The following is a 26,945-nucleotide window of genomic DNA, read 5'->3' as shown; positions in this document are numbered from 1 at the left end:
GAACCGTGTCATCTATAGCCAATGTCATGTGTCAATGTGCACTGTCAACTGAAAAAGTCATTTGGATTTGAGCCAGCAATGCAAATCGCACAATTTCCTGGCTGTCCGTACGGGTATTGTACGCCAATGTTAACATAAACGTGATTGCAAATTAAGTATCAATCGGCGCAGCAGGAACTATTTGAATTACTTCAGTGTCAGATGTATAATAATTCACCGTACATATGTATTTTCACAAGTACGAACATAAACATACAAACTTTGGTATTATTTTTAAAATAACTATTCAGAATGATTCAACTGATGAAAAGGAGTGGTTGATATACCATAACTGAAACTGTAAGTCGCAATCCCTTTCCGATACGACGCCATCGACAGTGGCAAGTATTAAACAATGTCAGCTGATAAGTTCTACTGTAACTGTAATATTAAATTACTTGAAAGAGGTAGCGAAGGACATTAGTATATTTAGCACGAGTAAAGAATTATGTTATCAGTGGTTTACTATGAACGCCTATATGCTCGATGATTTCGTATTACAATTTCCACTTCGATACAATAATATATGTGTTATGTGTTTTAATTGATGCTAATTGGGCGCATCTCTTAACTATGGGAATCCTATTATATATTAGTTTAGTTGCCAATGCCTAAGCGAACATAAGTAACTATGCATGTATACGTACATAAAGTTCTATACTTATAGATACATTTGTATCATTTACGAAAGCGATTTGGTACTTACATATTGTACATATGTACTTATACGGTAAAAGTAGACTGTATGGCGAAATTTCTATTAAATTCGAAAAGGGCAAATATTTTCCACATATTTTTGCGGTAACAATTATAACAGTTCGAGGTCATTTTTACATAATCATGCAAATATATAAGTGTTCATAAATACGATTACATATATTGTATATTTATGTATATGCATATGTTAATACATTCATGTCCACCAAAACACAAACGAAAATTAAGCACCCACGGGGAAAAAGTACATGTATCTGCGAGTGCTTGTATATATATGCACATAAGTACTTGTAAATACATTATAAGTAGAAATTTATAAGCACATGCATAAGTTCAAAAATATGAGCTTACATACGGATTCTTATGTACATATGGTCATGTAAAGAATGACACTCACAGAATGAAACAAATATTTGAATAACAATTAAAGTGGCTGAATTTGTTTGTGTTTGTAAACATTCTTCTCTTCATAATTCCCGCCTGCCATACTAACCCTAACAATAAAGACTGAAAACCCTAACAAGTTCACCCAGTCTAAACACTAAAAGCAACACTTAAAATTTTACTATTTAACCTCGGCTCTGTACACATTGCCTTTTCTAACTAATATGCCAGCTTCCTCTAATTTTGAGCAACCCCTTTCCCCACAAACGCAACCTAGCATGTGCGTGTACATGCACATAAACACTAGCAAAAATGTGGCTATTGTTTTGCCTAGGTCATCGGCAGAGGTACGACTGACATTCTGTTCTACATTACTTTAATATTTTTAAGAATCTAAGAAAAAGATTTAGAAAGCGAGAAAAAGATAAAATATATAAATAGGCAATAAAAACGGAACCATTGTTCTGGAGAACATCCAGCAATGGACTATCTTTTCACAAGTAAAAGAGGCTTTTGTGACAAGGAAATCGAAGTAAGAATATAAGGGGAGTTAGTGGTGAGTAGACATGCGCAATCAAAAGTGGAAACATTGCCACTAACGCAGTAGAAATGACAACAAACACAAATAGAAATGATAACACTAGTTTATATGTACATAGCATTATCGCAGCAATAGTAACAACCCGCAAGGTTGGGAAACACCCAGTAAGCCAAAGCTTGCTTCTACAAAGTAGTTATGATACATGGCAAATATACTTTCATATCGATAGGACCTTAATGTAGGCTTTTCAATAGAATGATTTTTTATGGCTAAAATATAGTAACTGAAGGATTCCCAGGGTTAAGGATATTTAGTTGTTAGCTAATAATTACATATATAGCACGTAGATATAACAAAAAAACTTTATCTGACTAAATAGTGTTTAAGATGTGTTTAAATTTTCAAGTAAAAAGTAAGGATAGTTCAAAAGCGCAATATAGAAAATTTCAATCCAAAAAATAGACGGGAAAAATGATAACCTGTCAATCATGGAATATTTAAGACGATTACAGCTATTGATCTTTGCAATATTACTACAAAGGAATTCCCAAAGGACTTTTGGGAAAAAGATTAGAGAATATCTACACTCGAAGCAGTAGCATAATTTAATTGCAAAACCTTAAAATTTTCAGGGAGGTCATGGGAAATTGAAACGAATTGTCGTAGAACATTAAATAATGTACTAATGAAGCAAATGTGAGGTAAATTGAGAATTTAGCGGTTAATATGCGAATATTCCGTTAATTACTTAATGAAGTATTTGTTTGGTGTTAATTGATATTATTTTCTATCAGCTTTAACTGTGTACCAAGTTTCATACAATTTATAACGAATGAATAATCATAATCGTAAAATAATTGTTTGCGAGGTTTTGATTGTTTTGGACATTTGTTTGTACACAAACTTTAGATATATTCCGGTTATTTCAAGTAGTGGTTACAAATATCGGTTCGGTTGACTAAACTGTTTTCTTCTTGTCCATAATATTGCGGGAGTATACAAGTGTCTCTTTGCGCTTGCTAAACATTATTTCGCAACTACTTTAAGCTGTCGCAAGCAAAAGAAAAAAGTTCTCACACCACGACGAACTGGTAAGAATTTAGCATAACCCTTCTCTAGTTCGGAACCAGAAATAGTATGCATCTCACTGAGAGGTAATATGTAAACTTGGGTATACGAGCGTTTGACACAAATAATCAGAAATTATTTCATAGAGGTAGATAAGTGTATATAACTTAAAACATACTCACTTATGAATATCTATTTGAATTCTTTACATACATACAAAGGCTTATGCTTTTATGTGTAGCAAACTTATTTGAATAATTTATCTAATGATGACCTACTAAATAAACGAATCGGGAATCTTGAAGCAAAATAATTAGGCAATTCACAAGCTTCGTCTTATGTGTTATGTCGTATTTCAATAGTCTTAAAAAATACGACACTTGTGAGCACCCCTTAATTGTTGTATGTCATATTATATAATATTTCTACACTTCACCAGCTGGTAATGAAACATTAAGAATACAAAAATGCCACGAGAAAGTGACAAAAATAAAATTAAAGCTTCGTTATGTTGAAACGTCGGCATTTTGGTTCATATTGCAACCACAGAAAAAACAAAATATTTTTATACTCTCGCAACCTGTTGCTACAGAGTATAATAGTTTTGTTCACCTAACGGTTGTTTGTATCACCTAAAACTAATCGAGTTAGATATAGGGTTATATATATAGGTATAAATGATCAGGATGAAGAGACGAGTTGAAATCTGGGTGACTGTCTGTCCGTCCGTCCGTCCGTGCAAGCTCTAACTTGAGTAAAAATTGAGATATCTTTATGAAACTTGGTAGACATCTTTCTTGGTACCGGGAGACGGTTGGTATTGCAGATGGGCGTAATCGGACCACTGCCCACAAAACGCCGTTATTCAAAAACAAATAAATTGCCATAACTAAGCTCCACAACAAGATACAAGACTCTTATTTGGTATACAGGATCACAATAGGGAGTGGCATCTGCAGTTAAAATTTTTTTTTAAAGTGGGCGTGGTTCCGCCCCTAATAAGTTTAATGTGCATATCTCCTAAACCGCTAATACTATAATAAAAAAATTCACTGTTTAGAACCTTTACCTGCAGTGTGAAAATGGGTGAAATCGGGTGGCAACTCCGCCCACTCCCCATATAACGGTACTGTTAAAAACTACTAAAAGCGCGATAAATCAAGCACTAAACACGCCAGAGACATTAAATTTTATCTCTGGGATGGTATGAGTTGACTTTATAGGAATCACGTTCAAAATTAGACAGTGGGCGTGGCCCAGCCCACTTTTAGGTGAAAAGCCATATCTTGAGATCTGCTTAACCAATTTTAACCAAATTCGGTACAAAACGTTCTTTTCATATTTCTATGTTATAGTGCGAAAATGGGCGAAATCGGACTACAAAAACGCCTATTTCCCATATAACACCATTTTCAATTCCATCTGATTCTGTCACTTTCCACTATGCATATCAAGCAAAAATTATTATATCGGGGTAGAACTTTGCGTGAATAATACGTTTAAAATATGCCACCTTGTGACCAAAAATTGTCTAAATCGAACCAAAACTGTTCAAGCCCCTAAGTACTAAATATGTGGACCCCAGTGCCTATAGTTGACCTTTTACCGAAAATATCAGTCAATCCCCAAAGAAATCTCAAACGAGTATACCATTTGACTTTGCGAGAGTATAAAATGTTCGGTTACATCCGAAATTACCCCTTCCTTACTTGTTGTTATTTTAGTTTCTTGGTCTACGTTGTCATCAAATAATGATAAGACAACTTTAATATCGATTAAATACCACAGATGGTGGCTTAATTTCTGTAAAGCAACTTTCGAGACCTTTGTATTGATTTTTCATAGGCTTTAATTGACTTCAAAAGGCAGAAAGCCTGATAAGGTGCTTTTACAGTCAAAATGCATTGGAGTCAGGGCTTAACGTAGAATGTCACAATGACCAAGCAAATATCAAACAGTGTCGCCTTAACCTTGTTTGTTGTTTTCAAGGCGTAAATTGCTATCCACCTGAATTGCTGCATCATACCTTAAGGTCGACCTTTAAATTTTCGACTTTTATCTCCACCTAAAAATATCATTGAGATCTCAATTAGTTTTCGATATTCCTCCAAGCCGCCGTTTTTTGTTCTCTTCCTGATGAGTTTTCTAATCTTAGCACAGCTATCAATTGTTACTTATTTCCATATGAAATAATTACTGGAAGACGTTGTTTCTTCTTTTAATTTGCGAGCATATTTTTAAATATATATGTGAACAATCACAAACTCTGGCATCTCAGTTTGATAAGCAATTTTAATGGATGAATTACTTATAGAAAATGTATCAGTATTTTATCAAGGGTCGTTCGAATTCAAATACGATGGCTGATTACTGCTGGAGCATTCAATACAACACTGATGCTTCTACTCAGGCAAGAAAAGCATATAAAAAAAGGTTTTGTCATGTTAGAATGCTAGAGAAAAATTTGTAATCAGCGTGGCAAAACCATACAATATCGGTTAAGAAACTTCATTAAACAAAACTAGAAGTTCAGTCTCTACGATTGAATTAATGTCAGATATATCTGATTTGTGGATGATTTTATATAATTTTATACAACTAATTGAGTTTATGAGTTATAATATAAGTTAATAACGATTTCTTGAAACAATGAATGTTAATTTATTTCGCCACATTTGAAAAAATTTTAGTTTTGCCAATACCTAAAGGTATTTCCCCGGATTTGATTGTTGCAAGTTGCAAGAGCATGAATAACCGAACTGAACTCTTCCAAGTCAATTTAATTTGTCTTTTCTTTACTAGGCTAAATTTAGTATCTACTTTGATTCAAGTATTTCTGTCCATTGAATGTCTAAAGGACGAAAATTCTATATTTTTGTTGGGGGCCTTTATATTATCGGTTTACATGTTTGATGGGTTTTGTCAGACGAATTTTAGCGTAGAAAGATGTTTTTAAATGGCATATAGTGATAGGTATGTCATAATATAATATTTTCTATAATTTAAGGTTTCCGGTTTCCGGATTCTAATAACTTAACTGAAGGCAAGAGGTTTTTATTCTAATAACTTTATGGTTCCTGATTTATATTCTGTAAAGTGAAAGAATCATATGGAATGGCTGATTTCCCCAATTTCACAGTTTATGAAGACGTCATGGAAGGACTTCTACTTGAGTTTGGATGAAATAGCTTTAGAGGCACTGCAATCTCTTGTACCAAATTACAGTTCCATATCTTAATTTGCGGCTTAGTTACAGCACTTTAGAGGTTTTCGATTTTACAGGTTTTCTTTTAATGGCGTTTTGTGAGCGTGGCAGTGGTGCGATTCCGCCAAGCACCAAGCAACATGTGCACCAAGTTTTGTGGAGATATCTCAAATTTTACTCAAGTTATCGCTGGCACATACGGGCGGACAGACGTCAACCGGATTCCAACTTTGATTTTCATCCTGATCATTTATATATATGACTATATATCTCCATTACTCTGTATCAACGTTTTGAAAATGTAAATATATTGGATTTGTAGCCGTCTTAACTTCAACGTCAACACTTTTCTAAGCTTTTAAATATAGTATGCGACTTTTTGATAATCCTCCTGAGGTAGATTTTATAGGAAATTGTATGCTCTAAAAGAAACCGCGAAGTAACTTTAACGTTTCAAAATAAAAGGAAAACTTTCAATGCTTACCGAGATCTTTAAAAATTAAGCTAAAATCCTGAAGGCATATTTTTACTCTTTATATTGGTTTATTTTAACCCATAAATTCGGTTGCTCTTTGGGTCAGCAGAATGAATATAAAAATACAGTATCCCCCGGATAATTGCACTTGATTCAACTAACTGGGGAATCAATTTACCAATACTCTATAATAATAATAATAATACTATTTTTACTTATCAAAGTATTATATTATTTAAATATCATTACTAACAAATAAGGAAGTTCTAAGTTAAGGGCGTAACCGAACATTTTATACTCTCACAATTTGCAAGGATCAAAGACCGGAAAATTACTTCAAGTGTTGTTGATCCGATTCAACCAATTTAATTCAACATACTTTAATCGAGAGTTTCATTTACTTATTTAATTATATGAATTTCAATTATATATCTTACACATTGACCGATATTTATGGTAAAAAGTCAACTATAGGTACTGGGGTCCACATATTCAGTACCTAGGGGCTTGAACAGTTTTACTAACAAACTTTTACCCCGACACAATCATTGCTGCTTGATTTGCATAGTGGAAAGTGAAAGAATCAGATGGAATTTAAAATGATGTTATATGAGAAATAGGCGTGGTTGTAATCCGATTTCGCCCATTTTCACATAACATAGAAATATGAGAAGAATGTTATGCACCGAATTTGGTTGAAATCGGTTAAGCATATCCCATGATATGGGTTTTCATTTAAAAGTGGGCTGTGCCCCGCTCACTTTCTAATATTGAACGCGATTCCCATAAAGTCATTTCATACCAACCTAGAGATATGACGGATTTGTCACTCGATTTCACCCATTTTCACACTATCGATACAGGTGCTAAAAATATTTGTTCTCAGTGAATTTTGTTATTGTAGCTTCACTGGTTTAGGAGATATGCACATTAAACCTATTAGGGGCGGGACCACGCCCATTTTTAAAAAAAAACTTTTAATCTGCAGATGCCCCTTCCTAATGTGCTAATGTATATCAAAAGAATAAATAATGAAACTGTCGATAATAGTATGTTTGTGTCACAAAATGGGTTGAATCGGATCAATACTTCATATGTTTATGTTCCTATTGTACCCCTCATATACCTAATATAGAGACTTTTGAACTTCCGGGTGACTTTATACCGCATATATCGGCCAATATGTGAGTTATCTCAATAAAAATGAGAGAGCGTATTTTACTCATAACAAGGTATGATTTTGTGCCTAAAATGGATGAAATCGGATGAAAATTTTACCCATCCCCCATGTAACTAATATCAGCATTTTCGAAAATTCGTCTGACTTTACTCCATATGATTGGTGATGGAATGTGAGGTACCTTAATGAAACAGTGGGAGCATTTTATTAGTCTGTGGCAGGTTAGTAGTATGTGGTATTGGCAAAAATTGATAAAATCGGGTTACTACCCTCTACTTCCATAAACTACTTATACTACTTTTCGTTATTCTATCCAGTTTTATGCCGAATATGTCGGTCAGTGAGTATTAACAGTTTTTTTTTATACTCTCGCCAAATTTGATTGTAATTTAATCACGATTTCATTTAATAATGGATGTTTAATTCTTTCTCAACATTTTTATACTCTCGCAACATGTTGCTACAGAGTATAATAGTTTTGTTTTTGTTGTTTTGGTTTCTTCTAATACTTGGTGATATTCTCTCAGCCATCATGTTGAACTTATTATAAAATATACCAGACAACAATGCTAAAAAAGTTTCTTAGAGTGCTGGACTTTGTATAGAGCAAAAAAATCTTTCTAGAAAAAATTGCATGAAATAAATATTAGTAATGTAGTATTAAAAGGGCTAAAGACCCTTTTTATGTGGTTATAGATAAACAGCGACCCCATCGGTTTACATGCTACTGTCTATTATTTCAGTTTTGCGACACATTTTAATCTGAAGGTCATGAGGTGAACTGTAAACTCAAGAAAATTACATTTTTAACTAGCGCCGTTGGGAGCTTATGAAAGGTTTAGATATTAAGACAGAAAGAAGAAAATCTACGTCCCTGCTCTACATATGTGTATACCATACTTAATTATATGTAAGTTATTGTTAATTTAGCCTTCATGGGTAGACCCTTTAAAATAGGTATTATAGATCCCCCGGTTTTAGAAAACGTTTAACAAAAGCAATTTACTGAGGGTTTTCGGAGCACATAATTTCAAAACAATAAAACAAACTACTAATTTCTAAAATATAAATATTATGTATTATTATGTTAGTGAATAGCTAAGTAATATATAGGTATACAAAAGTACGTAAGCTGTACCAACATGTTGCAAGAGTATAATAAATATCAGTACACTGTGTTTGTAGTTTCAGTTTCACTAGATGTCTTTACCAGCAAAGTGCTTTATTCAAACTAATTTTAGTGTATTAGTTATATAGTGTTTAAATTATTACTATATACAGTGACGAGCAAAACCGTATTATATACAGTGGCGAGCAAACACATATACATATGTGCACCAGTATACCATAGTACCTATACACGGAACAGGAAAGGAGTCATAGCAAGGACTTACAAGGAATTACATTGAAAGAGAGCAGCACCTAGGATCCAACTTTTAACACCCGGACTGACTGAATTATAAAAGTATTATCTATAAGTATTTTATATATTAATCCATTTATTATTAATTAATTATGCCTAGATTAAGTAGAAAACCTATATTACTAAGTCGTCTTCAGAATAGAAGACGAATGAGAGTTCTTCGTGCAAACTCTTTATATAGAGATAGTGACCAGTCACAAAATTCTGTAAGTCACGCTAATCGTAGATTAGATTCCGATGTACGTCTGTCCGAACAAATTATCAATACAAGTCAACATAGAACCAGGCGGGAAAATCCCCAAATTCGCTCTGAAGAGCAAATAAGAGATACTCGAGGTCATTGGTCTGGCGTGAAGACCCCGAGGTTCGATCTGTTGAGCAAGTTGCAAATACTGTTCAACATAGAACAAGGCGGCAAGATCCGCAAATTCGCTCTGAAGAGCAAATTAGAAATACTCGAGGTCATAGGTCTCGGCGTGAAGACCCCGAGGTTCGATCTGTTGAGCAAATTGCAAATACTGTTCAACATAGAACAAGGCGGCAAGACCCACAAATTCACTCTGAAGAGCAAATAAGAAATACTCGAGGTCATAGGTCTCGGCGTGAAGAGCCCGAGGTTCGATCTGTTGAGCAAGTTGCAAATACTGCTCAACATAAAACAAGGCGGCAAGATCCACAAATGCGCTCTGAAGAGCAAATAAGAGATACTCGAGGTCATAGGTCTCGGCGTGAAGAACCCGAGGTTCGATCTGTTGAGCAAGTTGCAAATACTGTTCAACATAGAACAAGGCGGCAAGACCCACAAATTCGCTCTGAAGAGCAAATAAGAAATACTCGAGGTCATAGATCTCGTCGAGAAAATCCTGAGGTACGTTATGGTGAACAAAGTAGGAACACTAGGGATCATAGAGAACTTCGCGCAAGAAATCCTGAGTATAGGAATTTAGAGCGCATTCGTGATCAAATACAAAGGAAACATGCAAGAAGAAATCCTGAAATAAGGAGAGAGGAGCGTGATAGAGAAACGCAACGTGGACAGCTTAGTAGGAGGGGTATGAGGGAAGAAATTTTGAATCAGAGACGTCTTAGACAAGGTCAAGTTCACCTTCGTAGAGATAACCCACTCAACAGACAAATTTAAAACCAAAGGCAGTCCCAACGAATCCGATTAACGAGAGAAAATAATGTTATAGAAACTGATAATAGTGGCAATTTAACAGATTTTAAAAACATTTATTTCCAAAATATAAATAAGGGCCCTACTGAAATATGTATTTGCTGCGGCGGCTTATGGTTTTCACACCAAGTTCGCAAATTAAATTTCGAAACTATTGCGCAAAGTCACCCGAATGCTGCATCCGCCTTCTTTTTAATGCAAAAATTTCCTTCAGAAGATGGAAATTACAATTTTTGTGCTACTTGCAAAAATGCGATTGTTAAAAAGAACGTTCTAAAAATATGTTTAGCTAACGGTCTAGACTTTCTTGAAATACCGGATTGTTTGAAAGGTTTAACCCCAATTGAAGAATCTCATAATGCCTAGATTGCCTTTTATGACAATCCGTCCGTTAGGCTATCAAGGTGAGAGTTTGCTCAAAGGTGCTGTTATTAATATACCAATTTCTGTTAACAATATTGTGACATCTCTACAAAGGTCCTTTGATGAGGCTCATGTTATACAAATTCACTTAAGAAGGCGTTTGGAATACAATCATGATTACATGATCGATACCGTACGCCCCGCAAAGATTATGGAAGCTTTGCCGTTCTTAGTTAATACCCCCTGTATCGTGAGCATAATATACATATTAATGAGAACTGGATTTCAGAATTTAATAACCAAGAAGAAGTTCCGTTTGTTGCATCTGCAGAGGATTTTCGATTGGTTCAATCTTTTCATGCGGCACAAACTTCTCATGATAATCCCTCAGGTAATAATATTCCCACTGGTCTTTTACCTTCAGAGCTAAATCCAGGCGGTCAAGAAACTCTTTTGGACAATATTCCTGTAGAAAACTTAGACTATAACCGTTTAGTTATAGCGCCAGGTGAAGGACAAAGACCAATTGACATAATTCAAGATAATAATTCAGAAGAGTTGTCATTTGGAACAATATACGTTGGGCAGAAACGTACACGCTCTGAAACGTATAGCAAGATAATACTTTCTGAAATTCGCCGTTTTGACAGAAGAGCGTGCACCATTCCAAAGTTGTTCTATGATTACAAAAAATTAGAACTGCTACAAATTAAGAATAGTACATCCATTTACCTTAGAAAGTTTACAGGTCGCAACCGAGTTACGGCCCAAAATTTATTAAACGAAAACTTTGTTCAAAACTTGATTCAACACGATGATGGTTACAAGGTTTTGCAAGGCCTTAGATCCTTACCTGCGCATTGGGAAGCTGAGAAGAAAAAGGCAATCGCTATGATTCGCCAATTTGGGCTTCCAACCTTCTTTATCACTTTATCGGCTGCAGAATCTCAGTGGGTTGAGCTTTTGGTCATCCTCTCTAAAACTGTTGATTCTAAAGATATTTCGGAAGAGGAAGCCAACAGTTTAACAACCCAAGATAAATATCGGTTAATTCGGTCAGACGCGGTTACTTGTGCTAGATATTTTGACTACCGCTATCGACAAATTCTTAAGCTTTTTAAAGATAACGCCGGCATTTTTGGAGAGTATTTTGTTACAAATTTCTACTGGAGAGTGGAGTTTCAACAGAGAGGTTTCCCGTATGTACATGGCATGTATTGGCTTAATAATGCTCCCAGGATCAACCTTCAAGATCCTCAGACATTCCCTGATGTCATTAGTTTTATTGACAATTATATTTCTACAGATGGTTCGGTTAGCCACTTAGGAAATTATTTGGGTTATCAAAAGCATAACCACAGTCGGTCTTGTACTAGGGTAATAAGAGGACAACAGTTTTGTCGTTTTGGTATACCATATCCACCAATATCTTCAACGCAAATACTGTTACCTCTTACAGAAACAAGTCAAAATTCAGAGAGACACAAGGAAAACTTTTTCAAAATTCAAAACGTTTTAAATTCAAATATGACTACAGAAGACATTTCTAATTTAAGACATTTTGAACATTTCCTGTCTGATAGTAGAATAAATATGTCTTCTGAAGACTATTTGTTAGCCCTTAGATCAAGTTTAACAAAATCCAAAAGTTTTCTAAAAAGAAAATTACAGATATATGGATATCCATTATATGCTGGATGCATATGCTTGCTGTTCATATATAATATAATTAATTATATTAACAAGTCTAACAGGGGAGTTTCTAGGCTCTTGAATGAAGCTATATCAGAAGTAAATGCTGGAAATTATACTGTTAAGCAAAAACTTAAACATATAGGTCACAAATTTATATCAGGCACAGAAATATCTGCACAAGAAGCAGTATATTGGTGCATTGGGCTCCATCTTTCGGAAGCAAGTAATGCAGAAATATTTATAAATACCTCTCGACCTGAGGAACGTGTCCGAATGGTGAAACCTAGAGCGGAACTTCAGAACCTTCTTTCAGGTTCGACTGAAATATTCGTAGCCAGTATTTTAGACCATTATGTTCAAAGATCCGATCAGTTAAAAACTCTTTGGTTAGCTGATTTTGCATCTAGGTATAAATATTTTAAATCTTGTAGTAGAGCACAAGATAGTGATCATGAAGGAGAAGAGAGGGAAGACGATAATTTACCAGAAAGCGGGGTTGTCATGCCTCTTAAAGACGGTAGCGGTTTTGTGAAAAAACGTACCAAACCTTGTATTATTCGGTATAGAAGGTTTAACCCAGATTTGGCCAGAGTTGAGTATTTCCGCGAAATGTTAATGCTTTACTATCCTTGGCGGAATGAACAGCAAGATCTCATTGAAAACGATAATGAGCAGACATGGTATGTAGTATATAGTAGGTTAATAAAATACCAAATGTGATTATAAACCATCCACAATTTCGACCAATAATGAATGTGATATTCATATGCAACCATTTTATAACGTTTTATTAACACCTGAAAATATATCCACGCCTTGGACTCCTGCAAATTGCGATTATGTTCGCATGCACCCAAACTTGTCCTTTCTTACTCTTTTCAGGGAAAAAAATATTAATTCCAACTTTGCGAGTACTTATATGAGTTACTACTTCATATCAAACTCCTAAATAATCTCTTAACATTTGCGGCTAAAATATTGATATTTTGTTTTTGTATTAAACCTTTACCTGCAAATGCCTACAATTTGTTTGGCAAAACGCCAAGTAAATTCCAACGTTTAAATATTACAAAGTGCAACAGTAGTGTCATTTCAGGAGACATAAGTGACGTTTTGCGCCAACAATCAAGAAAAAGTGACGATAGCCTCAGGAGGTATTCGTGACATGTTGACGCTCGTGTGAAGCAGGCAATTGCATGCGTTTTTTACATACATGGTCATATTTGTATGAAGAACAATAAGAGAAGTTGGCAGTAATGTCTGTAACCTGAATAAGGCATTTTTACCAACATCATTTAAAAAGTTGTGTCTCAAAAGCACTACATGTGAATATTTCGTCACATACATATACTCAGAGACAAAAAAAGAAGGCCTAAGTTCGAATGCAGCCAAATATTAGTTACTCGCAATTTGTAACCATTAAAGGTGTGCGAGATATTTGGAGATCTCTACAAAACGGTATTATATAAAATGTTGTGTCAGGTGTATTTAATTCCATTACCACAACATATTTATATTCGAGACATGTGCTTCAAAATGAGTCTAACAACAGAAATTACTATATTAATACATTTACAGCCTGAAGGAAAATTAGTTATCCATTGTAATTTAAATGTTTCGACTAAATTCACAAAGCTTTTATATGGAAAAAAGACATGGTTGGAAAAGCGAAGAAAATTTACATAACTTCAGTAACTTGTGATATATTTACAATAAATTTAGTTGATGTCATTTTCCACAAATTTGGAACTTCTTTACGCGCACCAAGTTTCACCAAGATTGATGGACAAATGACAGAAATTAATTCGTCTGGTCATCTCCCTAAGCCTATATTGATAAGCTAGAAATAACCATTATATGAGCTAGACTACAAAAATTAAACGTGTTTATATTTGGTATAACTTTTTGAGAGGAAAACTCGTATTTCTAAATCCGAGAAGTTTTTAAAAGCCATACCCGAAAGAGAGATTTAATTATTACTTCTTATGCTTCAATCACCTTTCCGATATATATATATATATATACATATATACTATATATTTATAAATACATGTATGTATAAAGATAGTTGTTGAGTATAACTTAGCCTACAGTTGCGATTGATATTAGAAGTCAGCCACGCCGCATTTCCCTATCAAATTGGATCGTTTGCCGCACCCCAACCCAGAGAAATAAATACGAGTAGATATATTTATTTCTAACGCGGCAGCATAGAACATACATACTTATAAATATGTAAGTATGTGAATAAATCAAACTGCATACATTTGTGTACCCAGAAAACAGAATATTTGCGGCGTACCTAATCACTGCCTTATCATTAAGGTTAATAGGCTCTTAAAATTTTAGTCGTGAATAGAAGTAGTATTTGCTTATATGAATGTTAACTACAGAAATAAATATGTATGAAAGTACCATGAAAAGTTTCCATCTCAAAATGGAAAGTAGGTACACACATGAACTAATAAAAAAGAGAGAACCGGGTCAATAAAGCGAAAAATTGTGTCGGATTCGGGGGAAGTAAATACTCCTTTGCAAAATTCCTCATCACAAGTCGAAGAAGAATAATTTTTACAAATATTTCGCTTATTTGTGCCTTCTCCCCGATGAGACCGAATGATGATGCGTCCAAAGAATGCAACCTCCAGACAAAACATGACTACCAGATATGTGGTAACGTGCCCAATCTGTGGAAGGTCCATTTAAACGTCCACTGCGAGGGCGCAGGGCACTTTTGCAAAATTTCATTAAATTAGGTTAGGTTACACTGGCTGCCTGTCACGCCATACATAGACCTACAGGTCCTTTGTAATGCCAGATGGAGGTTCATTAATAATACCATCTGAAGTCTACCTTGTGCAGGACGCCAACACTTTTTGCGAAGTTTAATAGAGATATGATATCTAATTCTGATACTTCATCCAGTCCCTTGAACTGCGAAGCTTCTAGATATCTAACCCGACTTCTAGATAAGGGCAGGCAGAAGCAGAGAAGGCGTTCCAGCGTTTCTGTCATCTGCTACTTACCTGCACTTGGTACATGTGTCACCAATTACATTAAATAGGTGACAAAATTTCATATAGCGTGAAGATTTGGAGGTAATCTTTGACATATGAAAACTTCTATGTATATATAAAAATGGGTAAAAAAAATTCACTTATAGAATCGTTAATTTTGTTTCTTGGCATTCCTAATAATATACTCTGGGTAGAGAAAACTAACCCTTTATGTACCTTACATCCTGCCCGAAAAGTGAAGAAAGGATTTTCCTTTAAATATCAAGAATGCTTCATCCAAATTAGGTGGCTCCATTTGCACAGACATATTAACACACATGGGACGATAACGTTGCCCAATAAATATAACAATTTTAACAGGTATGATATTATAAAAATACTCACAACTACTTTTAAATTATGAGCTATGGAATGTAATAAAATATCACACTGCCACTTTTAGATATAATACTAATATATTGTTTAAAAAAAAAAAAGCTAAGCATGTAAGATGATACTCTGAAAGAGTGTCTAATATATGTATAATATTATATATAATATTATAAAAATACAAAATACAGTTATCCATGTCACCGCTCATAATATGTAAGTTAAGTTTTTTACTTATTTAATGGTTTTTTAAAAATAGAGGACTCGCGTCCGCGGTCTTTATTATTTTGATGTTAGTTTAAGACTAAATATAATTCATTTCTTAACTCTAAATTAAACCTAAGTCCGTGCCGGGTCACGTTGCCTAAAGTTACCGCGCCAGCAGTTGATCGGACGCGCGTGTGAAGTCGTCAACTTAATATCGTTGACGCAGCGTCAGCAATTGGTTGGTTTCGGTTCAAGTTACTGACCGATGGTGAGAATTGGCTGACCGTGTGAACTGCTGTATTAACTCCTCCCCTCTTAAATATGATCGTCCTCGATCATCAATAGAAAGGTAAATCGGTAAATTTTATATGATTTGGAAAATTGTTATTTGCTACCGGCGGGAAAACTCCTTGACTAATATTTGGCCTTTTTGACTCTTTTTCGATATAGTTTATATTAATATTTCTTCTTCGTACCAAGGTTAGTAGTATAATGGTTGTAATTAAAGCTACCGATGTTAGACTGCCAATAGATAACGTAGCTTTCTTGAGGAAATTTATTCGTTTGATGTTAGTTAGGTGTAACTCTTTTAGAGCTCCCAATGATAGTAATTCGATTCTCTCTTTTTCCCGTGGGGCTGGTTGGAAAATTGCGGTAATTGCTTCAATTGATTTTACTTCAATATTGCCAAATATTTGATTTTTAATTTTGATTGTTGTGTTGTAGAATATTACAACATGGGTTCCATTTAATTCTTGAGTTGTCCCATTTGCTTCTATCTTTCCATTGAATTGATTTAGTAGTATTATTCCTGTTTTGATTTCTTCAACTGTTGGCACGTGATTCCCGTTTGTAAATATACATGTTGAATTTAGACTATTTACTATTCTACTTAAACATTCATCATTACTTAAATCTATTAAATTTGTTTCTTTACAAATTGCTAGTTCATTAATATTTTCACAATCACTTTTAATTCCGTATATTTTATTTCCTCCTTTTAGAATTTCTTTATAATCGGTTTTAATTATAACATTATTTTCTTTTTTAACCGGTCTTATAATTATTCTTTTAAATGTTTCGTATAATGTTAATGGAACTTTTATCATGTACAAGATAGTCATTTCTTTACTTAATACATTTATTTTTGAAAATTTTAATGCTTCTTCGGCATTTTTAAAAGGCATTTTTTCTTGTTTTAACTCCTTTATGGAAAGTTTAATTTCGTCATTGCTTAAAATTATTGAGTTTACTATATTCTTCTTTGCCCATTGAATGGCATATTTTATATTAATTAATTCCTCTTTTATCAATCTGATTCTATTCTGTAGATTTATCATTATTTCTGTTATAATGTCTTCGTTTTTTTTTATAGTATTTAGCATTTTATTGACAATATTTGTTATATTATTTATGCGTTTTTCGAATAAATTGTTAATAATTATTTGATTATTATTATTTTGGTTTAGATTATTCAAATTATCATTTATGATATTAAGATCATTGTGAACAGGAGATCCGGCTATATATTTCCATGCCGTTCCTAGTATGTCAATTGATCTTCTTCTTTTGCTGTTTTCTACGGGTTTAAGGGTGTTAAGGATTTCGAATGTTTGGGTGGTTTCGTGTTGGAGGATAGGATAAAGGAAATGATCTTTAGGGACTTGAGTCGTTATTTCGTCAGAGGTTTGTCTTAAGAAATGTTCGTAACGGTCTAGGTCAATGAGGTGTATCAGTCTTAGGGTACCGTCTTATATTTTTGCATTTCCGTTGTCTATTGTAACAAGTTGAGCCTTACTGTAATCCAAAATTTTTACATTTGCTTGTAAAGATGTAATTGCAGTGGAAATAATTATAAGTTTTAATGAATCCATTTTTCCTAAAAGAGATAGTTAAAGTTTTTATTAGGGATTTATGTATTACATGTCCTGATATTGTTTTCACAGTTGTTCTATTGTTTTCGGATACTATTTCTTTTCTAAATTTTTTTGTTAATTTTGAAGCAATTCTTTTATTTATTTTTGGGTATATTATATCACCTGGAGAGTAATCTTTAGGTTCTGTTCTTTTACTATTGTGATAAGCAAGATCTTGTTCCTGTTTTTTCCTGAGTTATCTAATATTTTCGTTCTTTTGCTCTTCTAAGTGTTGGGGGTCTGTAAAAATTCTATTTCCAAAGAATGTGGCTAAAGCTTTATTTTTCGTTGTTGAGTGTATTGATGCATTGTATTCTTGTACCGATTTGAATAATAGTTCTTCGAATGTGATTCCTATATTGTTAGCTTTTAAGCATCTCATAATTTCGGAAAGGGTGCTATGGAATCTTTCAACTTGTCCGTTGCTGGTGCTACTGTAGGGTGGTGTGGTATAAACATTTATAGACATTTGGTCTTTGAGTAAGGTTGATATTGTGGCAGAATTAAGAGATTTTTCATTATCTACTATAACTTGTTTTGGTATACCGAAAGCGATCATTAATTCTCGTATTGGGTTTTTAATATGTTCTATTGCTTTAGACTGTATAATTTTGACCTGTGCGTATTTGGAAAATTTATCAATGGCCGTGAGTATTAGCCTTTTTTCTGTCGAGTAAATGTCGATATGAACAATTTCTCTTGGAAACTTCGGAATGGGAGTGTTTTGTATCTGTGGTTTTGTAGGATGTCTGTCATATTTATGCTCGCAACATATGGAACATTGTCTAACTATTTTTTCAATTTTAGAATGCATACTTGGAAAGTAAAATTTCCGTAATATTTGCGTTTTATTTTCGCGACTATTTCTATGTGCTCTTTGATGTTCCCTAATAATTATTTCTTCCTGTTCTGTGTGTGACACGATATTCTGTAGTAGAGATTGTGTAAATCGAATTTTTATATTTGCAAAGTGAAGTGGGTATATTTCTTGAATTTTCCCCATTAAGCTTTCTGTGGTGTATAGTCCATTGACTAATGCTGGGTCAAGGTGTCGTTTGAATATGTCTGTAATGTCCTGTGTTGAATAGTCTCGTTTGGTAATTGTGTGTCTGTGAAAACTGGGAAATGGTATTTCGAACGTATAGTTGGCTTCGACACCAAGTAATATGAATAGCTGGTTTTTGAAGGCATTTATTGGTGCTTCTGTGGCTGGGATAAGCCGATGTGCGGAACTTTCGTCGCTATGGACAGTAGTCGTTAGAGGGTTAACGTCAGCCTGTGGAGGTCTCGATAGCGCGTCGGCTACCGTGCTTGTCGTTCCTGGTATGTAGTTCATTTCGAAGTTGTACTCTTCGAGGATGCATTTCCATCTTTTCATTTTTCCGTTATAGTTTTTATTACTCAATGCATAGGTTAAGGGTTGGTGATCTGTGAAAATTATTACTTTGGGTAAACCATACAAATAACTTCTGAAACTATTAAGTGCCCATATTATCGCCAGCATTTCTTTTTCATTTGCTGCGTAATTTTCTTCGGCTTTACTTAGTGAACGAGATATGAATGCTATGGGTTTGCCTGATTGTTCTAAAACTGCTCCGAGAGCATAATTAGATGCATCGGTGGTAAGGTGGAAGTCTTCATTAAAGTCAGGATATGCCAGTATTACTTCTTTTGAAACAAGTGAGGATTTTATTTTGTTGAAGGCTTCTAGTGCTGCGTTATTGAGTATTATCTGCTTTTTACTGGATGCATTTTTTGAAATGCGTCCATCCTCCCCTCTTAAGAGCGAAGTAAGGGGTTTTGCTAACTTAGCATAGTCCCTTATGAAGCGGCGATAATAGCCGGAAAGGCCCAGGAAAGATCTTAAGTCTTTCAAAGTTTTCGGACATGGGAATTTTTGTATAGCTTCAACTTTTGAAGGGTTAGTTTTTACACCATTTGGTGAAATGATGAAGCCTAGAAATTCGACTTCATTTCGGAAGAATTCGCATTTGTCAAGTTGCACTTTCATATTTGCTTCTTTAAGAGTGTGAAATGTTTGTTCAATATTTTGGAGATGGCTTTCTTCGTTTTCACCGAAAACTATTATGTCATCGATGTAGACATAGCAGATTTTACCTATATAGTTTCTTAGAATATCATCTAAGGCTCTTTGAAATATTGAAGGCGCGTTTTTCAGCCCGAATGGGAGTCGTGTAAACTCATATTTGCCATTATTGACAGAAAATGCTGTTTTCTCAATGTCGGATTCTTTTAAAGGAATTTGGTGGAATCCGCTTTTTAGATCCAATACGGAAAAGTATTTATTATTACCTAATTGCGCAATGATTTCATTTATTTCGGGTATGGGGTATTTGCCGGAAATAGTGACATTATTTAATTTCCTATAATCAATTACAAGTCTAAATTTTTTTTCGCCAGAAGCGTCTAGTTTTTATGGAACAACCCACACGGGTGAGTTGTATGAAGAACGTGATGGTCTTATTATCCCATCTTTGAGTAAGGTTTGGATTTCCTTAGTGACAAACTCTCCCATGCCAATAGGATATGGGTAATATCTAGTGTAAACGGGTGTATTTGAAGAAGTTCTGATTTCGCCTACTACGGTGGTAGTGTAAGTCAGTCTTTCATTTGGATCGGAAAATAACTGAGAATATTTATTTGTAAGTTTATGAATATGAAATTTCTGAGAAGGTGTCATATGTTCTGTTCTAACGTCAATATTATTTACTGTAGGAGAAAGTTTCTGCTTGATTTTTATTTCTTTACCATTGCCAAACCTAATTATGTCATCACGAATGTTTATAGTAGCATTGAGGTATTTGAGGCTATCGTTTCCGATAATACCGTCAAAAGATTTTAGTCCTGGTAGAATGAAAAATTTCAAATTCGAATTATCTATGTGGGCTAGATTAAGTAAGTCCGTGCCGGGATCGGACGCGCGTGAGAAGTCGTCAACTTAATATCGCTGATGCAGCGTCAGCAATTGGTTGGTTTCGGTTCAAGTTACTGACCGATGGTGAGAATTGGCTGACCGTGTGAACTGCTGTGTTAACTTGTACACACATACATATACATATACGCTTTTGGCAAAACTGACCTACATACATATGTATGTTTATTTATGGATATTTAATAAGATGTAATGATATACTATGGACACACATACATACATTATGTGCTTTCAGCCTATATTTACTTAAACTTTCGATGAACAACTGTAACTAGAGGATAGCAATTTTAATTTTAAAATTAATTTTTTTATGTTTATTTTCAGGGTCAATGCTCCGCTGGTACATTACCAGTAGCATGGGTTGATGAGGGTCCCGGCCCTCCAACTTGCCCAGTTTCGTGTGAAAAATTAAAGATGAGTACATTTACGAAGTTTAAAACTAAATCGTATAATAACAACAGTAATCTAATGAATAATTATAAAGTAAATATTAAGATACCTATTGGTAACCTTTATGATACCGCAACAATAATGAAAGCTCGTCGCGACTTAAATAAATGGAATAGCAACGACAGCAAAGAAACTATTTATGGCGACGAAATGTCGGTTAGCACAAAAATATCGAAACAGCCCGAAAATCAAATGTTGGCGACATCACCTATCCAAGCAAGTTCGTTTCAAGATCGCAAACGAGAGAACCAGGCAAATAAGAAGATTGTGAAAAGTAATACAAATGAGGGCGAAACTGGAGCACCAGATGAATATTCCGAATATAACCTAGGTGGATTAAGATACAAAAAAAATGCTGCCCAAGTATTCAACAACAAAGAAACGAAAGAATATTTCGATTACAAAGAGAAACCACAGCAACAGAAGGAACAACAGTGCCTTGATTACTTGGGCGATACGAAGGATACAAGTCCGGCTCACTTGTGTACATTCAAATCGCCCGGCGAATTGGCGGATCGACTGCGTTCACTACGTTTACGGCATTGTTGTGAGCGCAATGTCTTCAGCGCCCTACACACTCTCGCTTTAAATGCCACCCTGAGTGGTGGAGTAGAATGCGTTCGCACTCTCATGGATGTTATGGACTTAGATCTATTGGCTACTCGCATCACTTGTGAGCTAGCGGAAATTCTTTTTCGCTTTGATTGCCGTCAAGTGTATTCATTAATTCACCAGTGTGAAGATTGTAAAGTAAGTTTTTTTATTTAGCTGCAAATTTTTCTAAAAATTGTATGTAAATATTTTACGAAGATAATTTAATTAGGTTTTTTCCTAAGTCAATTTTCAACTTAATTTAATTATCACCTTTAATACATTGACAATATTGCATAAAGAATACTGAAAATATTGTAAAAAATATACCACGATAAATATTTTTATTACTTGAACTATGCTGTTAATACAAATTTAACGTACTTTCCCCTACGTTATACACTACACTTTGAAGCTCGGCCGAGATTTTGTCATTTGTTCAATGACAGCTGACGTATACTTTGCTTTTAAAATATTCCCCCAAAAAGAAGTAAGGAAGAGTAAAATCTGGACATCTGGATGGGCAGTTAATATTACTTCGTTTAGATATTAGTCGTTTAACCCTTATATTAGTAACCGGGTACCGCGGTGTATTTGTGTGAATAGCTTAAAAAAAAAATTCAATATTTAATTTTAAGCTCTCAAGTCGTCGTTTTTTAACTTAAAAGAAAGCTATTTGTGAGTTCATTTTTTTATATTATTTTTATTTTAATTTTTTTTATTCTACGTTGTTATTATTATTATTTTTTCTTTAAATTGTCACTGACTATGAATATTTGAAGAAAACAAAATAGTAATAATACTCAGATCGTGCTAAAAGACGTCGGTAAAGTTGGTTACTAACATAAGGGTTAAGCAATTTTAGTTGCAGAATAGATAGTAACTCAATGACATAATAGTTCCAGATTTGAACAAGATGGCGTGCCATGTCACGATTCGACACGATTTCAATCAGCTGTTCCAATTATAATACATTTATATGTATCTATATAACTTTGGGAGTTCTCGCGGAAAGTTAAGCAATAACAGAAACATCCAAAATAATGGTTAATACTGCAATATATGATATTCATATTTATTCATCATTAAGTATGGTATATATAATATCATAACATACCTATATAATAATTCACGTGGAAAATATTTTTGTATATATTATTTTTTATTTATATTTGTATGAACGACGTAAATTTTTCAGTGTTTTTGGATTTCCCTAGTAAAATATTCCCCATCGTTTATTGCGTAAAGAAAATCTTCCTTGCACTTTCAATACAATGTAACATATTTTTGCTATGCTTCGTTGACCATTCCATTCCGTTTTCGTTCACTGTCAGCAGTACTGGTATTTCTTTGTGTTCCTATTTCACTCTCAACAGCTCTCACACCGCGACATTCACGCAAATGTATGCGCTTATTCCAGTGAGTGTAAAGCTTTAGGCGCTGAATTCCAATTCATCTGCATGCTTCGCCACGCTATTTTAATGAGAAAGTTAGAAAAAAATTCTCCGCCAAATTTCCTGTGTCAATAATCACGAAGAGATTTTTCCTCTCATACAATTCTATTTGAGATTGCACTTGTGTAAGGGTTGGTCTTTGCCAATTCTGCACTCGCATATTCCAATACATAAATACAAAACTCGTAGATATAGACCTTGCTTAACACGTGCTATGTTAGTTTGCGGTTCGATAGATTTTTGTGTGCGTACCTCTCTGACGATATTTCATTGAAAAATTAAAGTTCTCTTATGTTGCATATGTACTCATACCTACCTGGTTATTTTCACTAATCCCACTTCTATATACTTACTTATATACATACAAATATACTCTCTATTGAAATAAACAAGTTATAAACCACTATACAACTAGTATGAACCACAAGTTCAATTAGTCAGACAACGGATTTTTTCACTGCTGAGGTATTCAAAATGATAATACATAAAATCGGAAACTTCGGCTGCATAACACAAAAGATTCCATACAAGAATTTGCTTTCGATCGGTCGGTTTGAACGGCGCCTATATTCAATAGTGGTCCGATCTGAACGTTTTATATGTTAGGAGATTGTAGCGTTGCCTTGAATAATAATCTATAGCAAATTCTGTGAAGATAATTTCTCAGATAAATAAGTTTTCCATATAAGAACTTGATTTTGATCTTTCAGATTGTAGGGCAGCTACAAGCTATAGTGATCCGATCTGAACTATATGTTAGGCGATTGTAGTATTGCCTTGGACTACAATTTATGTCAAACTTCGTGAAGATATCTTGTCAAATAATATAGTTTTCCATATGAGGATACAATTTTGATCGTTCAGTTTTCAAAAATGGTCTGATATTGGCGGGTCCAACAAATAACCAGCTTCTTGGGGAGAAAAGGACGTTTGCAAAATTTCAGATCGATATCTCAAAAACTGAGGAACAAGGACAAGTTCGCGTATGGCTAAATTGATTCATCTCGTCATGCTGATTTGTATATATACATACTATATACATTTATCAGGATCTTCGACATGTAATGTTTGTGTTGTGTAATGTAGTTTGTGCATGTACCATGAAATATTACATAATCAGGGGTGTTGTGGAATTCAAGACAGATTTGTGTAGTTGTCAGAATTGCAAACCAATTCTGATTTTGAATGGTGTCCCGGAATCTGATTGGATTTGCGTCTACTAATGTGACAAAATTTTCAAATGAATAAATTCCGAGGCATTTTATACATTTGAAATGCTGAATGAAGTCTACTAAAGTTAACAATGAGTTCCGCTATTTTAGCTTTTATTTTATTTGAAGAAAAAAAGCAACAAAAAAAATAAAAGGAATATATTAAAGAGCACAGTAATCCCTTTGATGCACCAGGGGAGTCGCATGTGAAATTTGGCTTGCATTTACTTGTATGTTTGTATACATGCTTACTTTACAGATTTATATCACATTATCGACTGAATAAAGGCGCATTTGGGTGTTAAATTATGTTTGTTACGTTTTGTGAATTTTCTTAAAATATCTTGATTTTTTCCATAAACTCGATAATTATGAAATTTTTTGTTTTATTCTTATGTTTTCCCCTATAGAAATAACGATAAATTAAATCTTAACAATAATATAAATTATTTTCTTAACTTACATTTAAAATCTGTCAGCAAAAATCCTCTTGCTTTGTTTCTGATAACAAAACCGATAATATTGGTTTCCGTGACACCCAAAACCGACACAAATTCTGTTTCGAACTTCAAACCAATAATATCTGAATTCATGACACCTACTACATTTTTTTATCGGTTTCAATTCTGATTCTGACAACTATCAGATTCTACAACACCCCTGAATAACAGAAATCATACCAAAAATATTTGTACGCATCTATCTGTTCGTCTTACGGTCCAACTTGTAGTGGTCATCAGCTCAGCAGGAAGCTTTAGTATTATTTGAGTTATCATTCCTTGGGACTCACGTAAGTTCAGGTCAAACTTTGCACAATAGTTTCCAAACCTGATATAGGTTTTTACTTACTTCTTCTATTACGTATACAGGCAAAGATTTAAGAGGGGACCCGATAAAAAAAAAAACAAGAAATATGTTTACCATACATTTTTTATATGTTTTTTATTGATATAGAGTACAAATCATTTATAATATTTAAAAAAAAAAATAGAAATTCCAGACTGAAAAAAAATTGCGTGTCCTGGTATGCAGGATATCAGGATTCCTAGTAACCCGAAATAGAAATTGTTGAGTGATCCTTAAAGAGGAATTATTTAGTTAAAGCACTACAAGAGGATTTTTGAAAAAAAAAATTTCACAAAATGCCGGAAAAATATGTTTTATTATTTCCGCGTTTTTGCCGTTCGGAATTTTTTAAAAATATAATAAAATTTTTTTTAATATCCTCTCGTAGTGCGATAGCATAATGTATAAAGAAGCTCTGTATTTTCAAGTAAATCGATTGAGTAGAACTTGAGATATCATGCACATCCTTTCTAAACAAGTAGTCGATTTTGGCGGCGCATCACAAAATGAGCTGTAACTCCGAAAATAATTGAAATTTCAAAAAACCTGTGTAGGGACATATTCTTAAAGGGTTATACTACAATAAAATGCACGAAAAAAAAAATCGATTTTCTTAAATTTCTAAACGCCCTCAGAATACCCCCTTACCTCCTATGTATATACAATATATGACCGTTAAGTAACCCGGATTTTGACACCCTGTATATAGGTATTAAATCTACTTAAATGTACAAATTAAACCAATGTATATATTTACAGGAGTCTTACCGGCGTTGGGTTTGTAGCACCTTGGTACCATATTTTGCTGAAGAAGGTGACATTTCTATATCCCCAAGTTATAACAATAATCGAAACAGCAGCAAAAGTAACATAATAAACAAAAAAACGAGTAATCAAACTTTAGTTAAGGACATTACTATCAATAAAACTAGTTTATTGCTTCCTAACCTAAATTACCAGAATGAATTGAAAGACTTTGCAAGTTCAAATAGGGGTTCAGCACAACGAACCAAACGCCAATTTAACCAAAATCTGGCATTTTTAAATACATCTTCGATCGAGAACAATATAGTCGTACCAAGAAGAAACCTCACGTCTACGGTTTGGAAACGGAGTAAACGAAATATGGATGATAAATGCAACCGGCACCAACATCAACCGCAACAGAGGCAACAAGTGCGTTCACAACAACTTAAACAATCCAATATCTTCATATCGACTGCCATTAATGCGGATCCATATAATGAGGATCCAGTGATATCAAAAATAATTAAACGGTAAGTTGTGATTATATTGGTTTTAGTCCATAGCACACCATATTTCTACAAAAATTGCTAAAGGCAAATCGGAAATGGTAATATTTTTATTAATGGGAATTTTAAATTTAAATATATATGTGAATATGTTGATGTACTAATATTTTTTAATTAAGAAAGTCAACTTTGTTTTTTTTTAGATCTAAACGAAAGGTGATATTCCGAAAGCGTAAAAGAATACGACCCTGCCTAAGTGTCTGCCAAACGGTAGAGCAGAAGTGCCCATATCTGCTTCCAGCTGATCGAGCTCCAGCGCTGCCTACACAATACGCCGGCGAACCAACATTTCTTTGTTTGGGTAATGTTAGCTGTGAATTATTTGCTTTCCATGGGCTACCAATTTAAAGT

The 26,945-nt window shown here is 34.1% G+C and overlaps 1 protein-coding gene across 7 annotated transcripts in view; it reads left to right on the top strand.

Moving 5' to 3' along the window:
• Mid1 overlaps positions 1-26,945 on the top strand; it is a 77,679-nt gene that overhangs the window by 43,662 nt on the left and 7,072 nt on the right. For all 7 annotated transcript variants that reach the window (XM_070109193.1, XM_070109192.1, XM_036372160.2 and 4 more), the window contains 3 exons: positions 21,054-21,929; positions 26,041-26,558; positions 26,738-26,895. In XM_070109193.1, coding sequence (XP_069965294.1) covers positions 21,054-21,929; positions 26,041-26,558; positions 26,738-26,895 — 1,552 coding nt within the window. The remainder of the gene's footprint in view (positions 1-21,053; positions 21,930-26,040; positions 26,559-26,737; positions 26,896-26,945) is intronic.

This window comes from Bactrocera oleae, chromosome 4 (genome assembly GCF_042242935.1).
Source record: "Bactrocera oleae isolate idBacOlea1 chromosome 4, idBacOlea1, whole genome shotgun sequence".
Classification (NCBI taxonomy): Eukaryota; Metazoa; Arthropoda; class Insecta; order Diptera; family Tephritidae; genus Bactrocera; species Bactrocera oleae.
The sequence above is the reverse complement of the archived record's forward strand: the minus strand, read 5'-3'. Positions and strand labels throughout refer to the sequence as shown.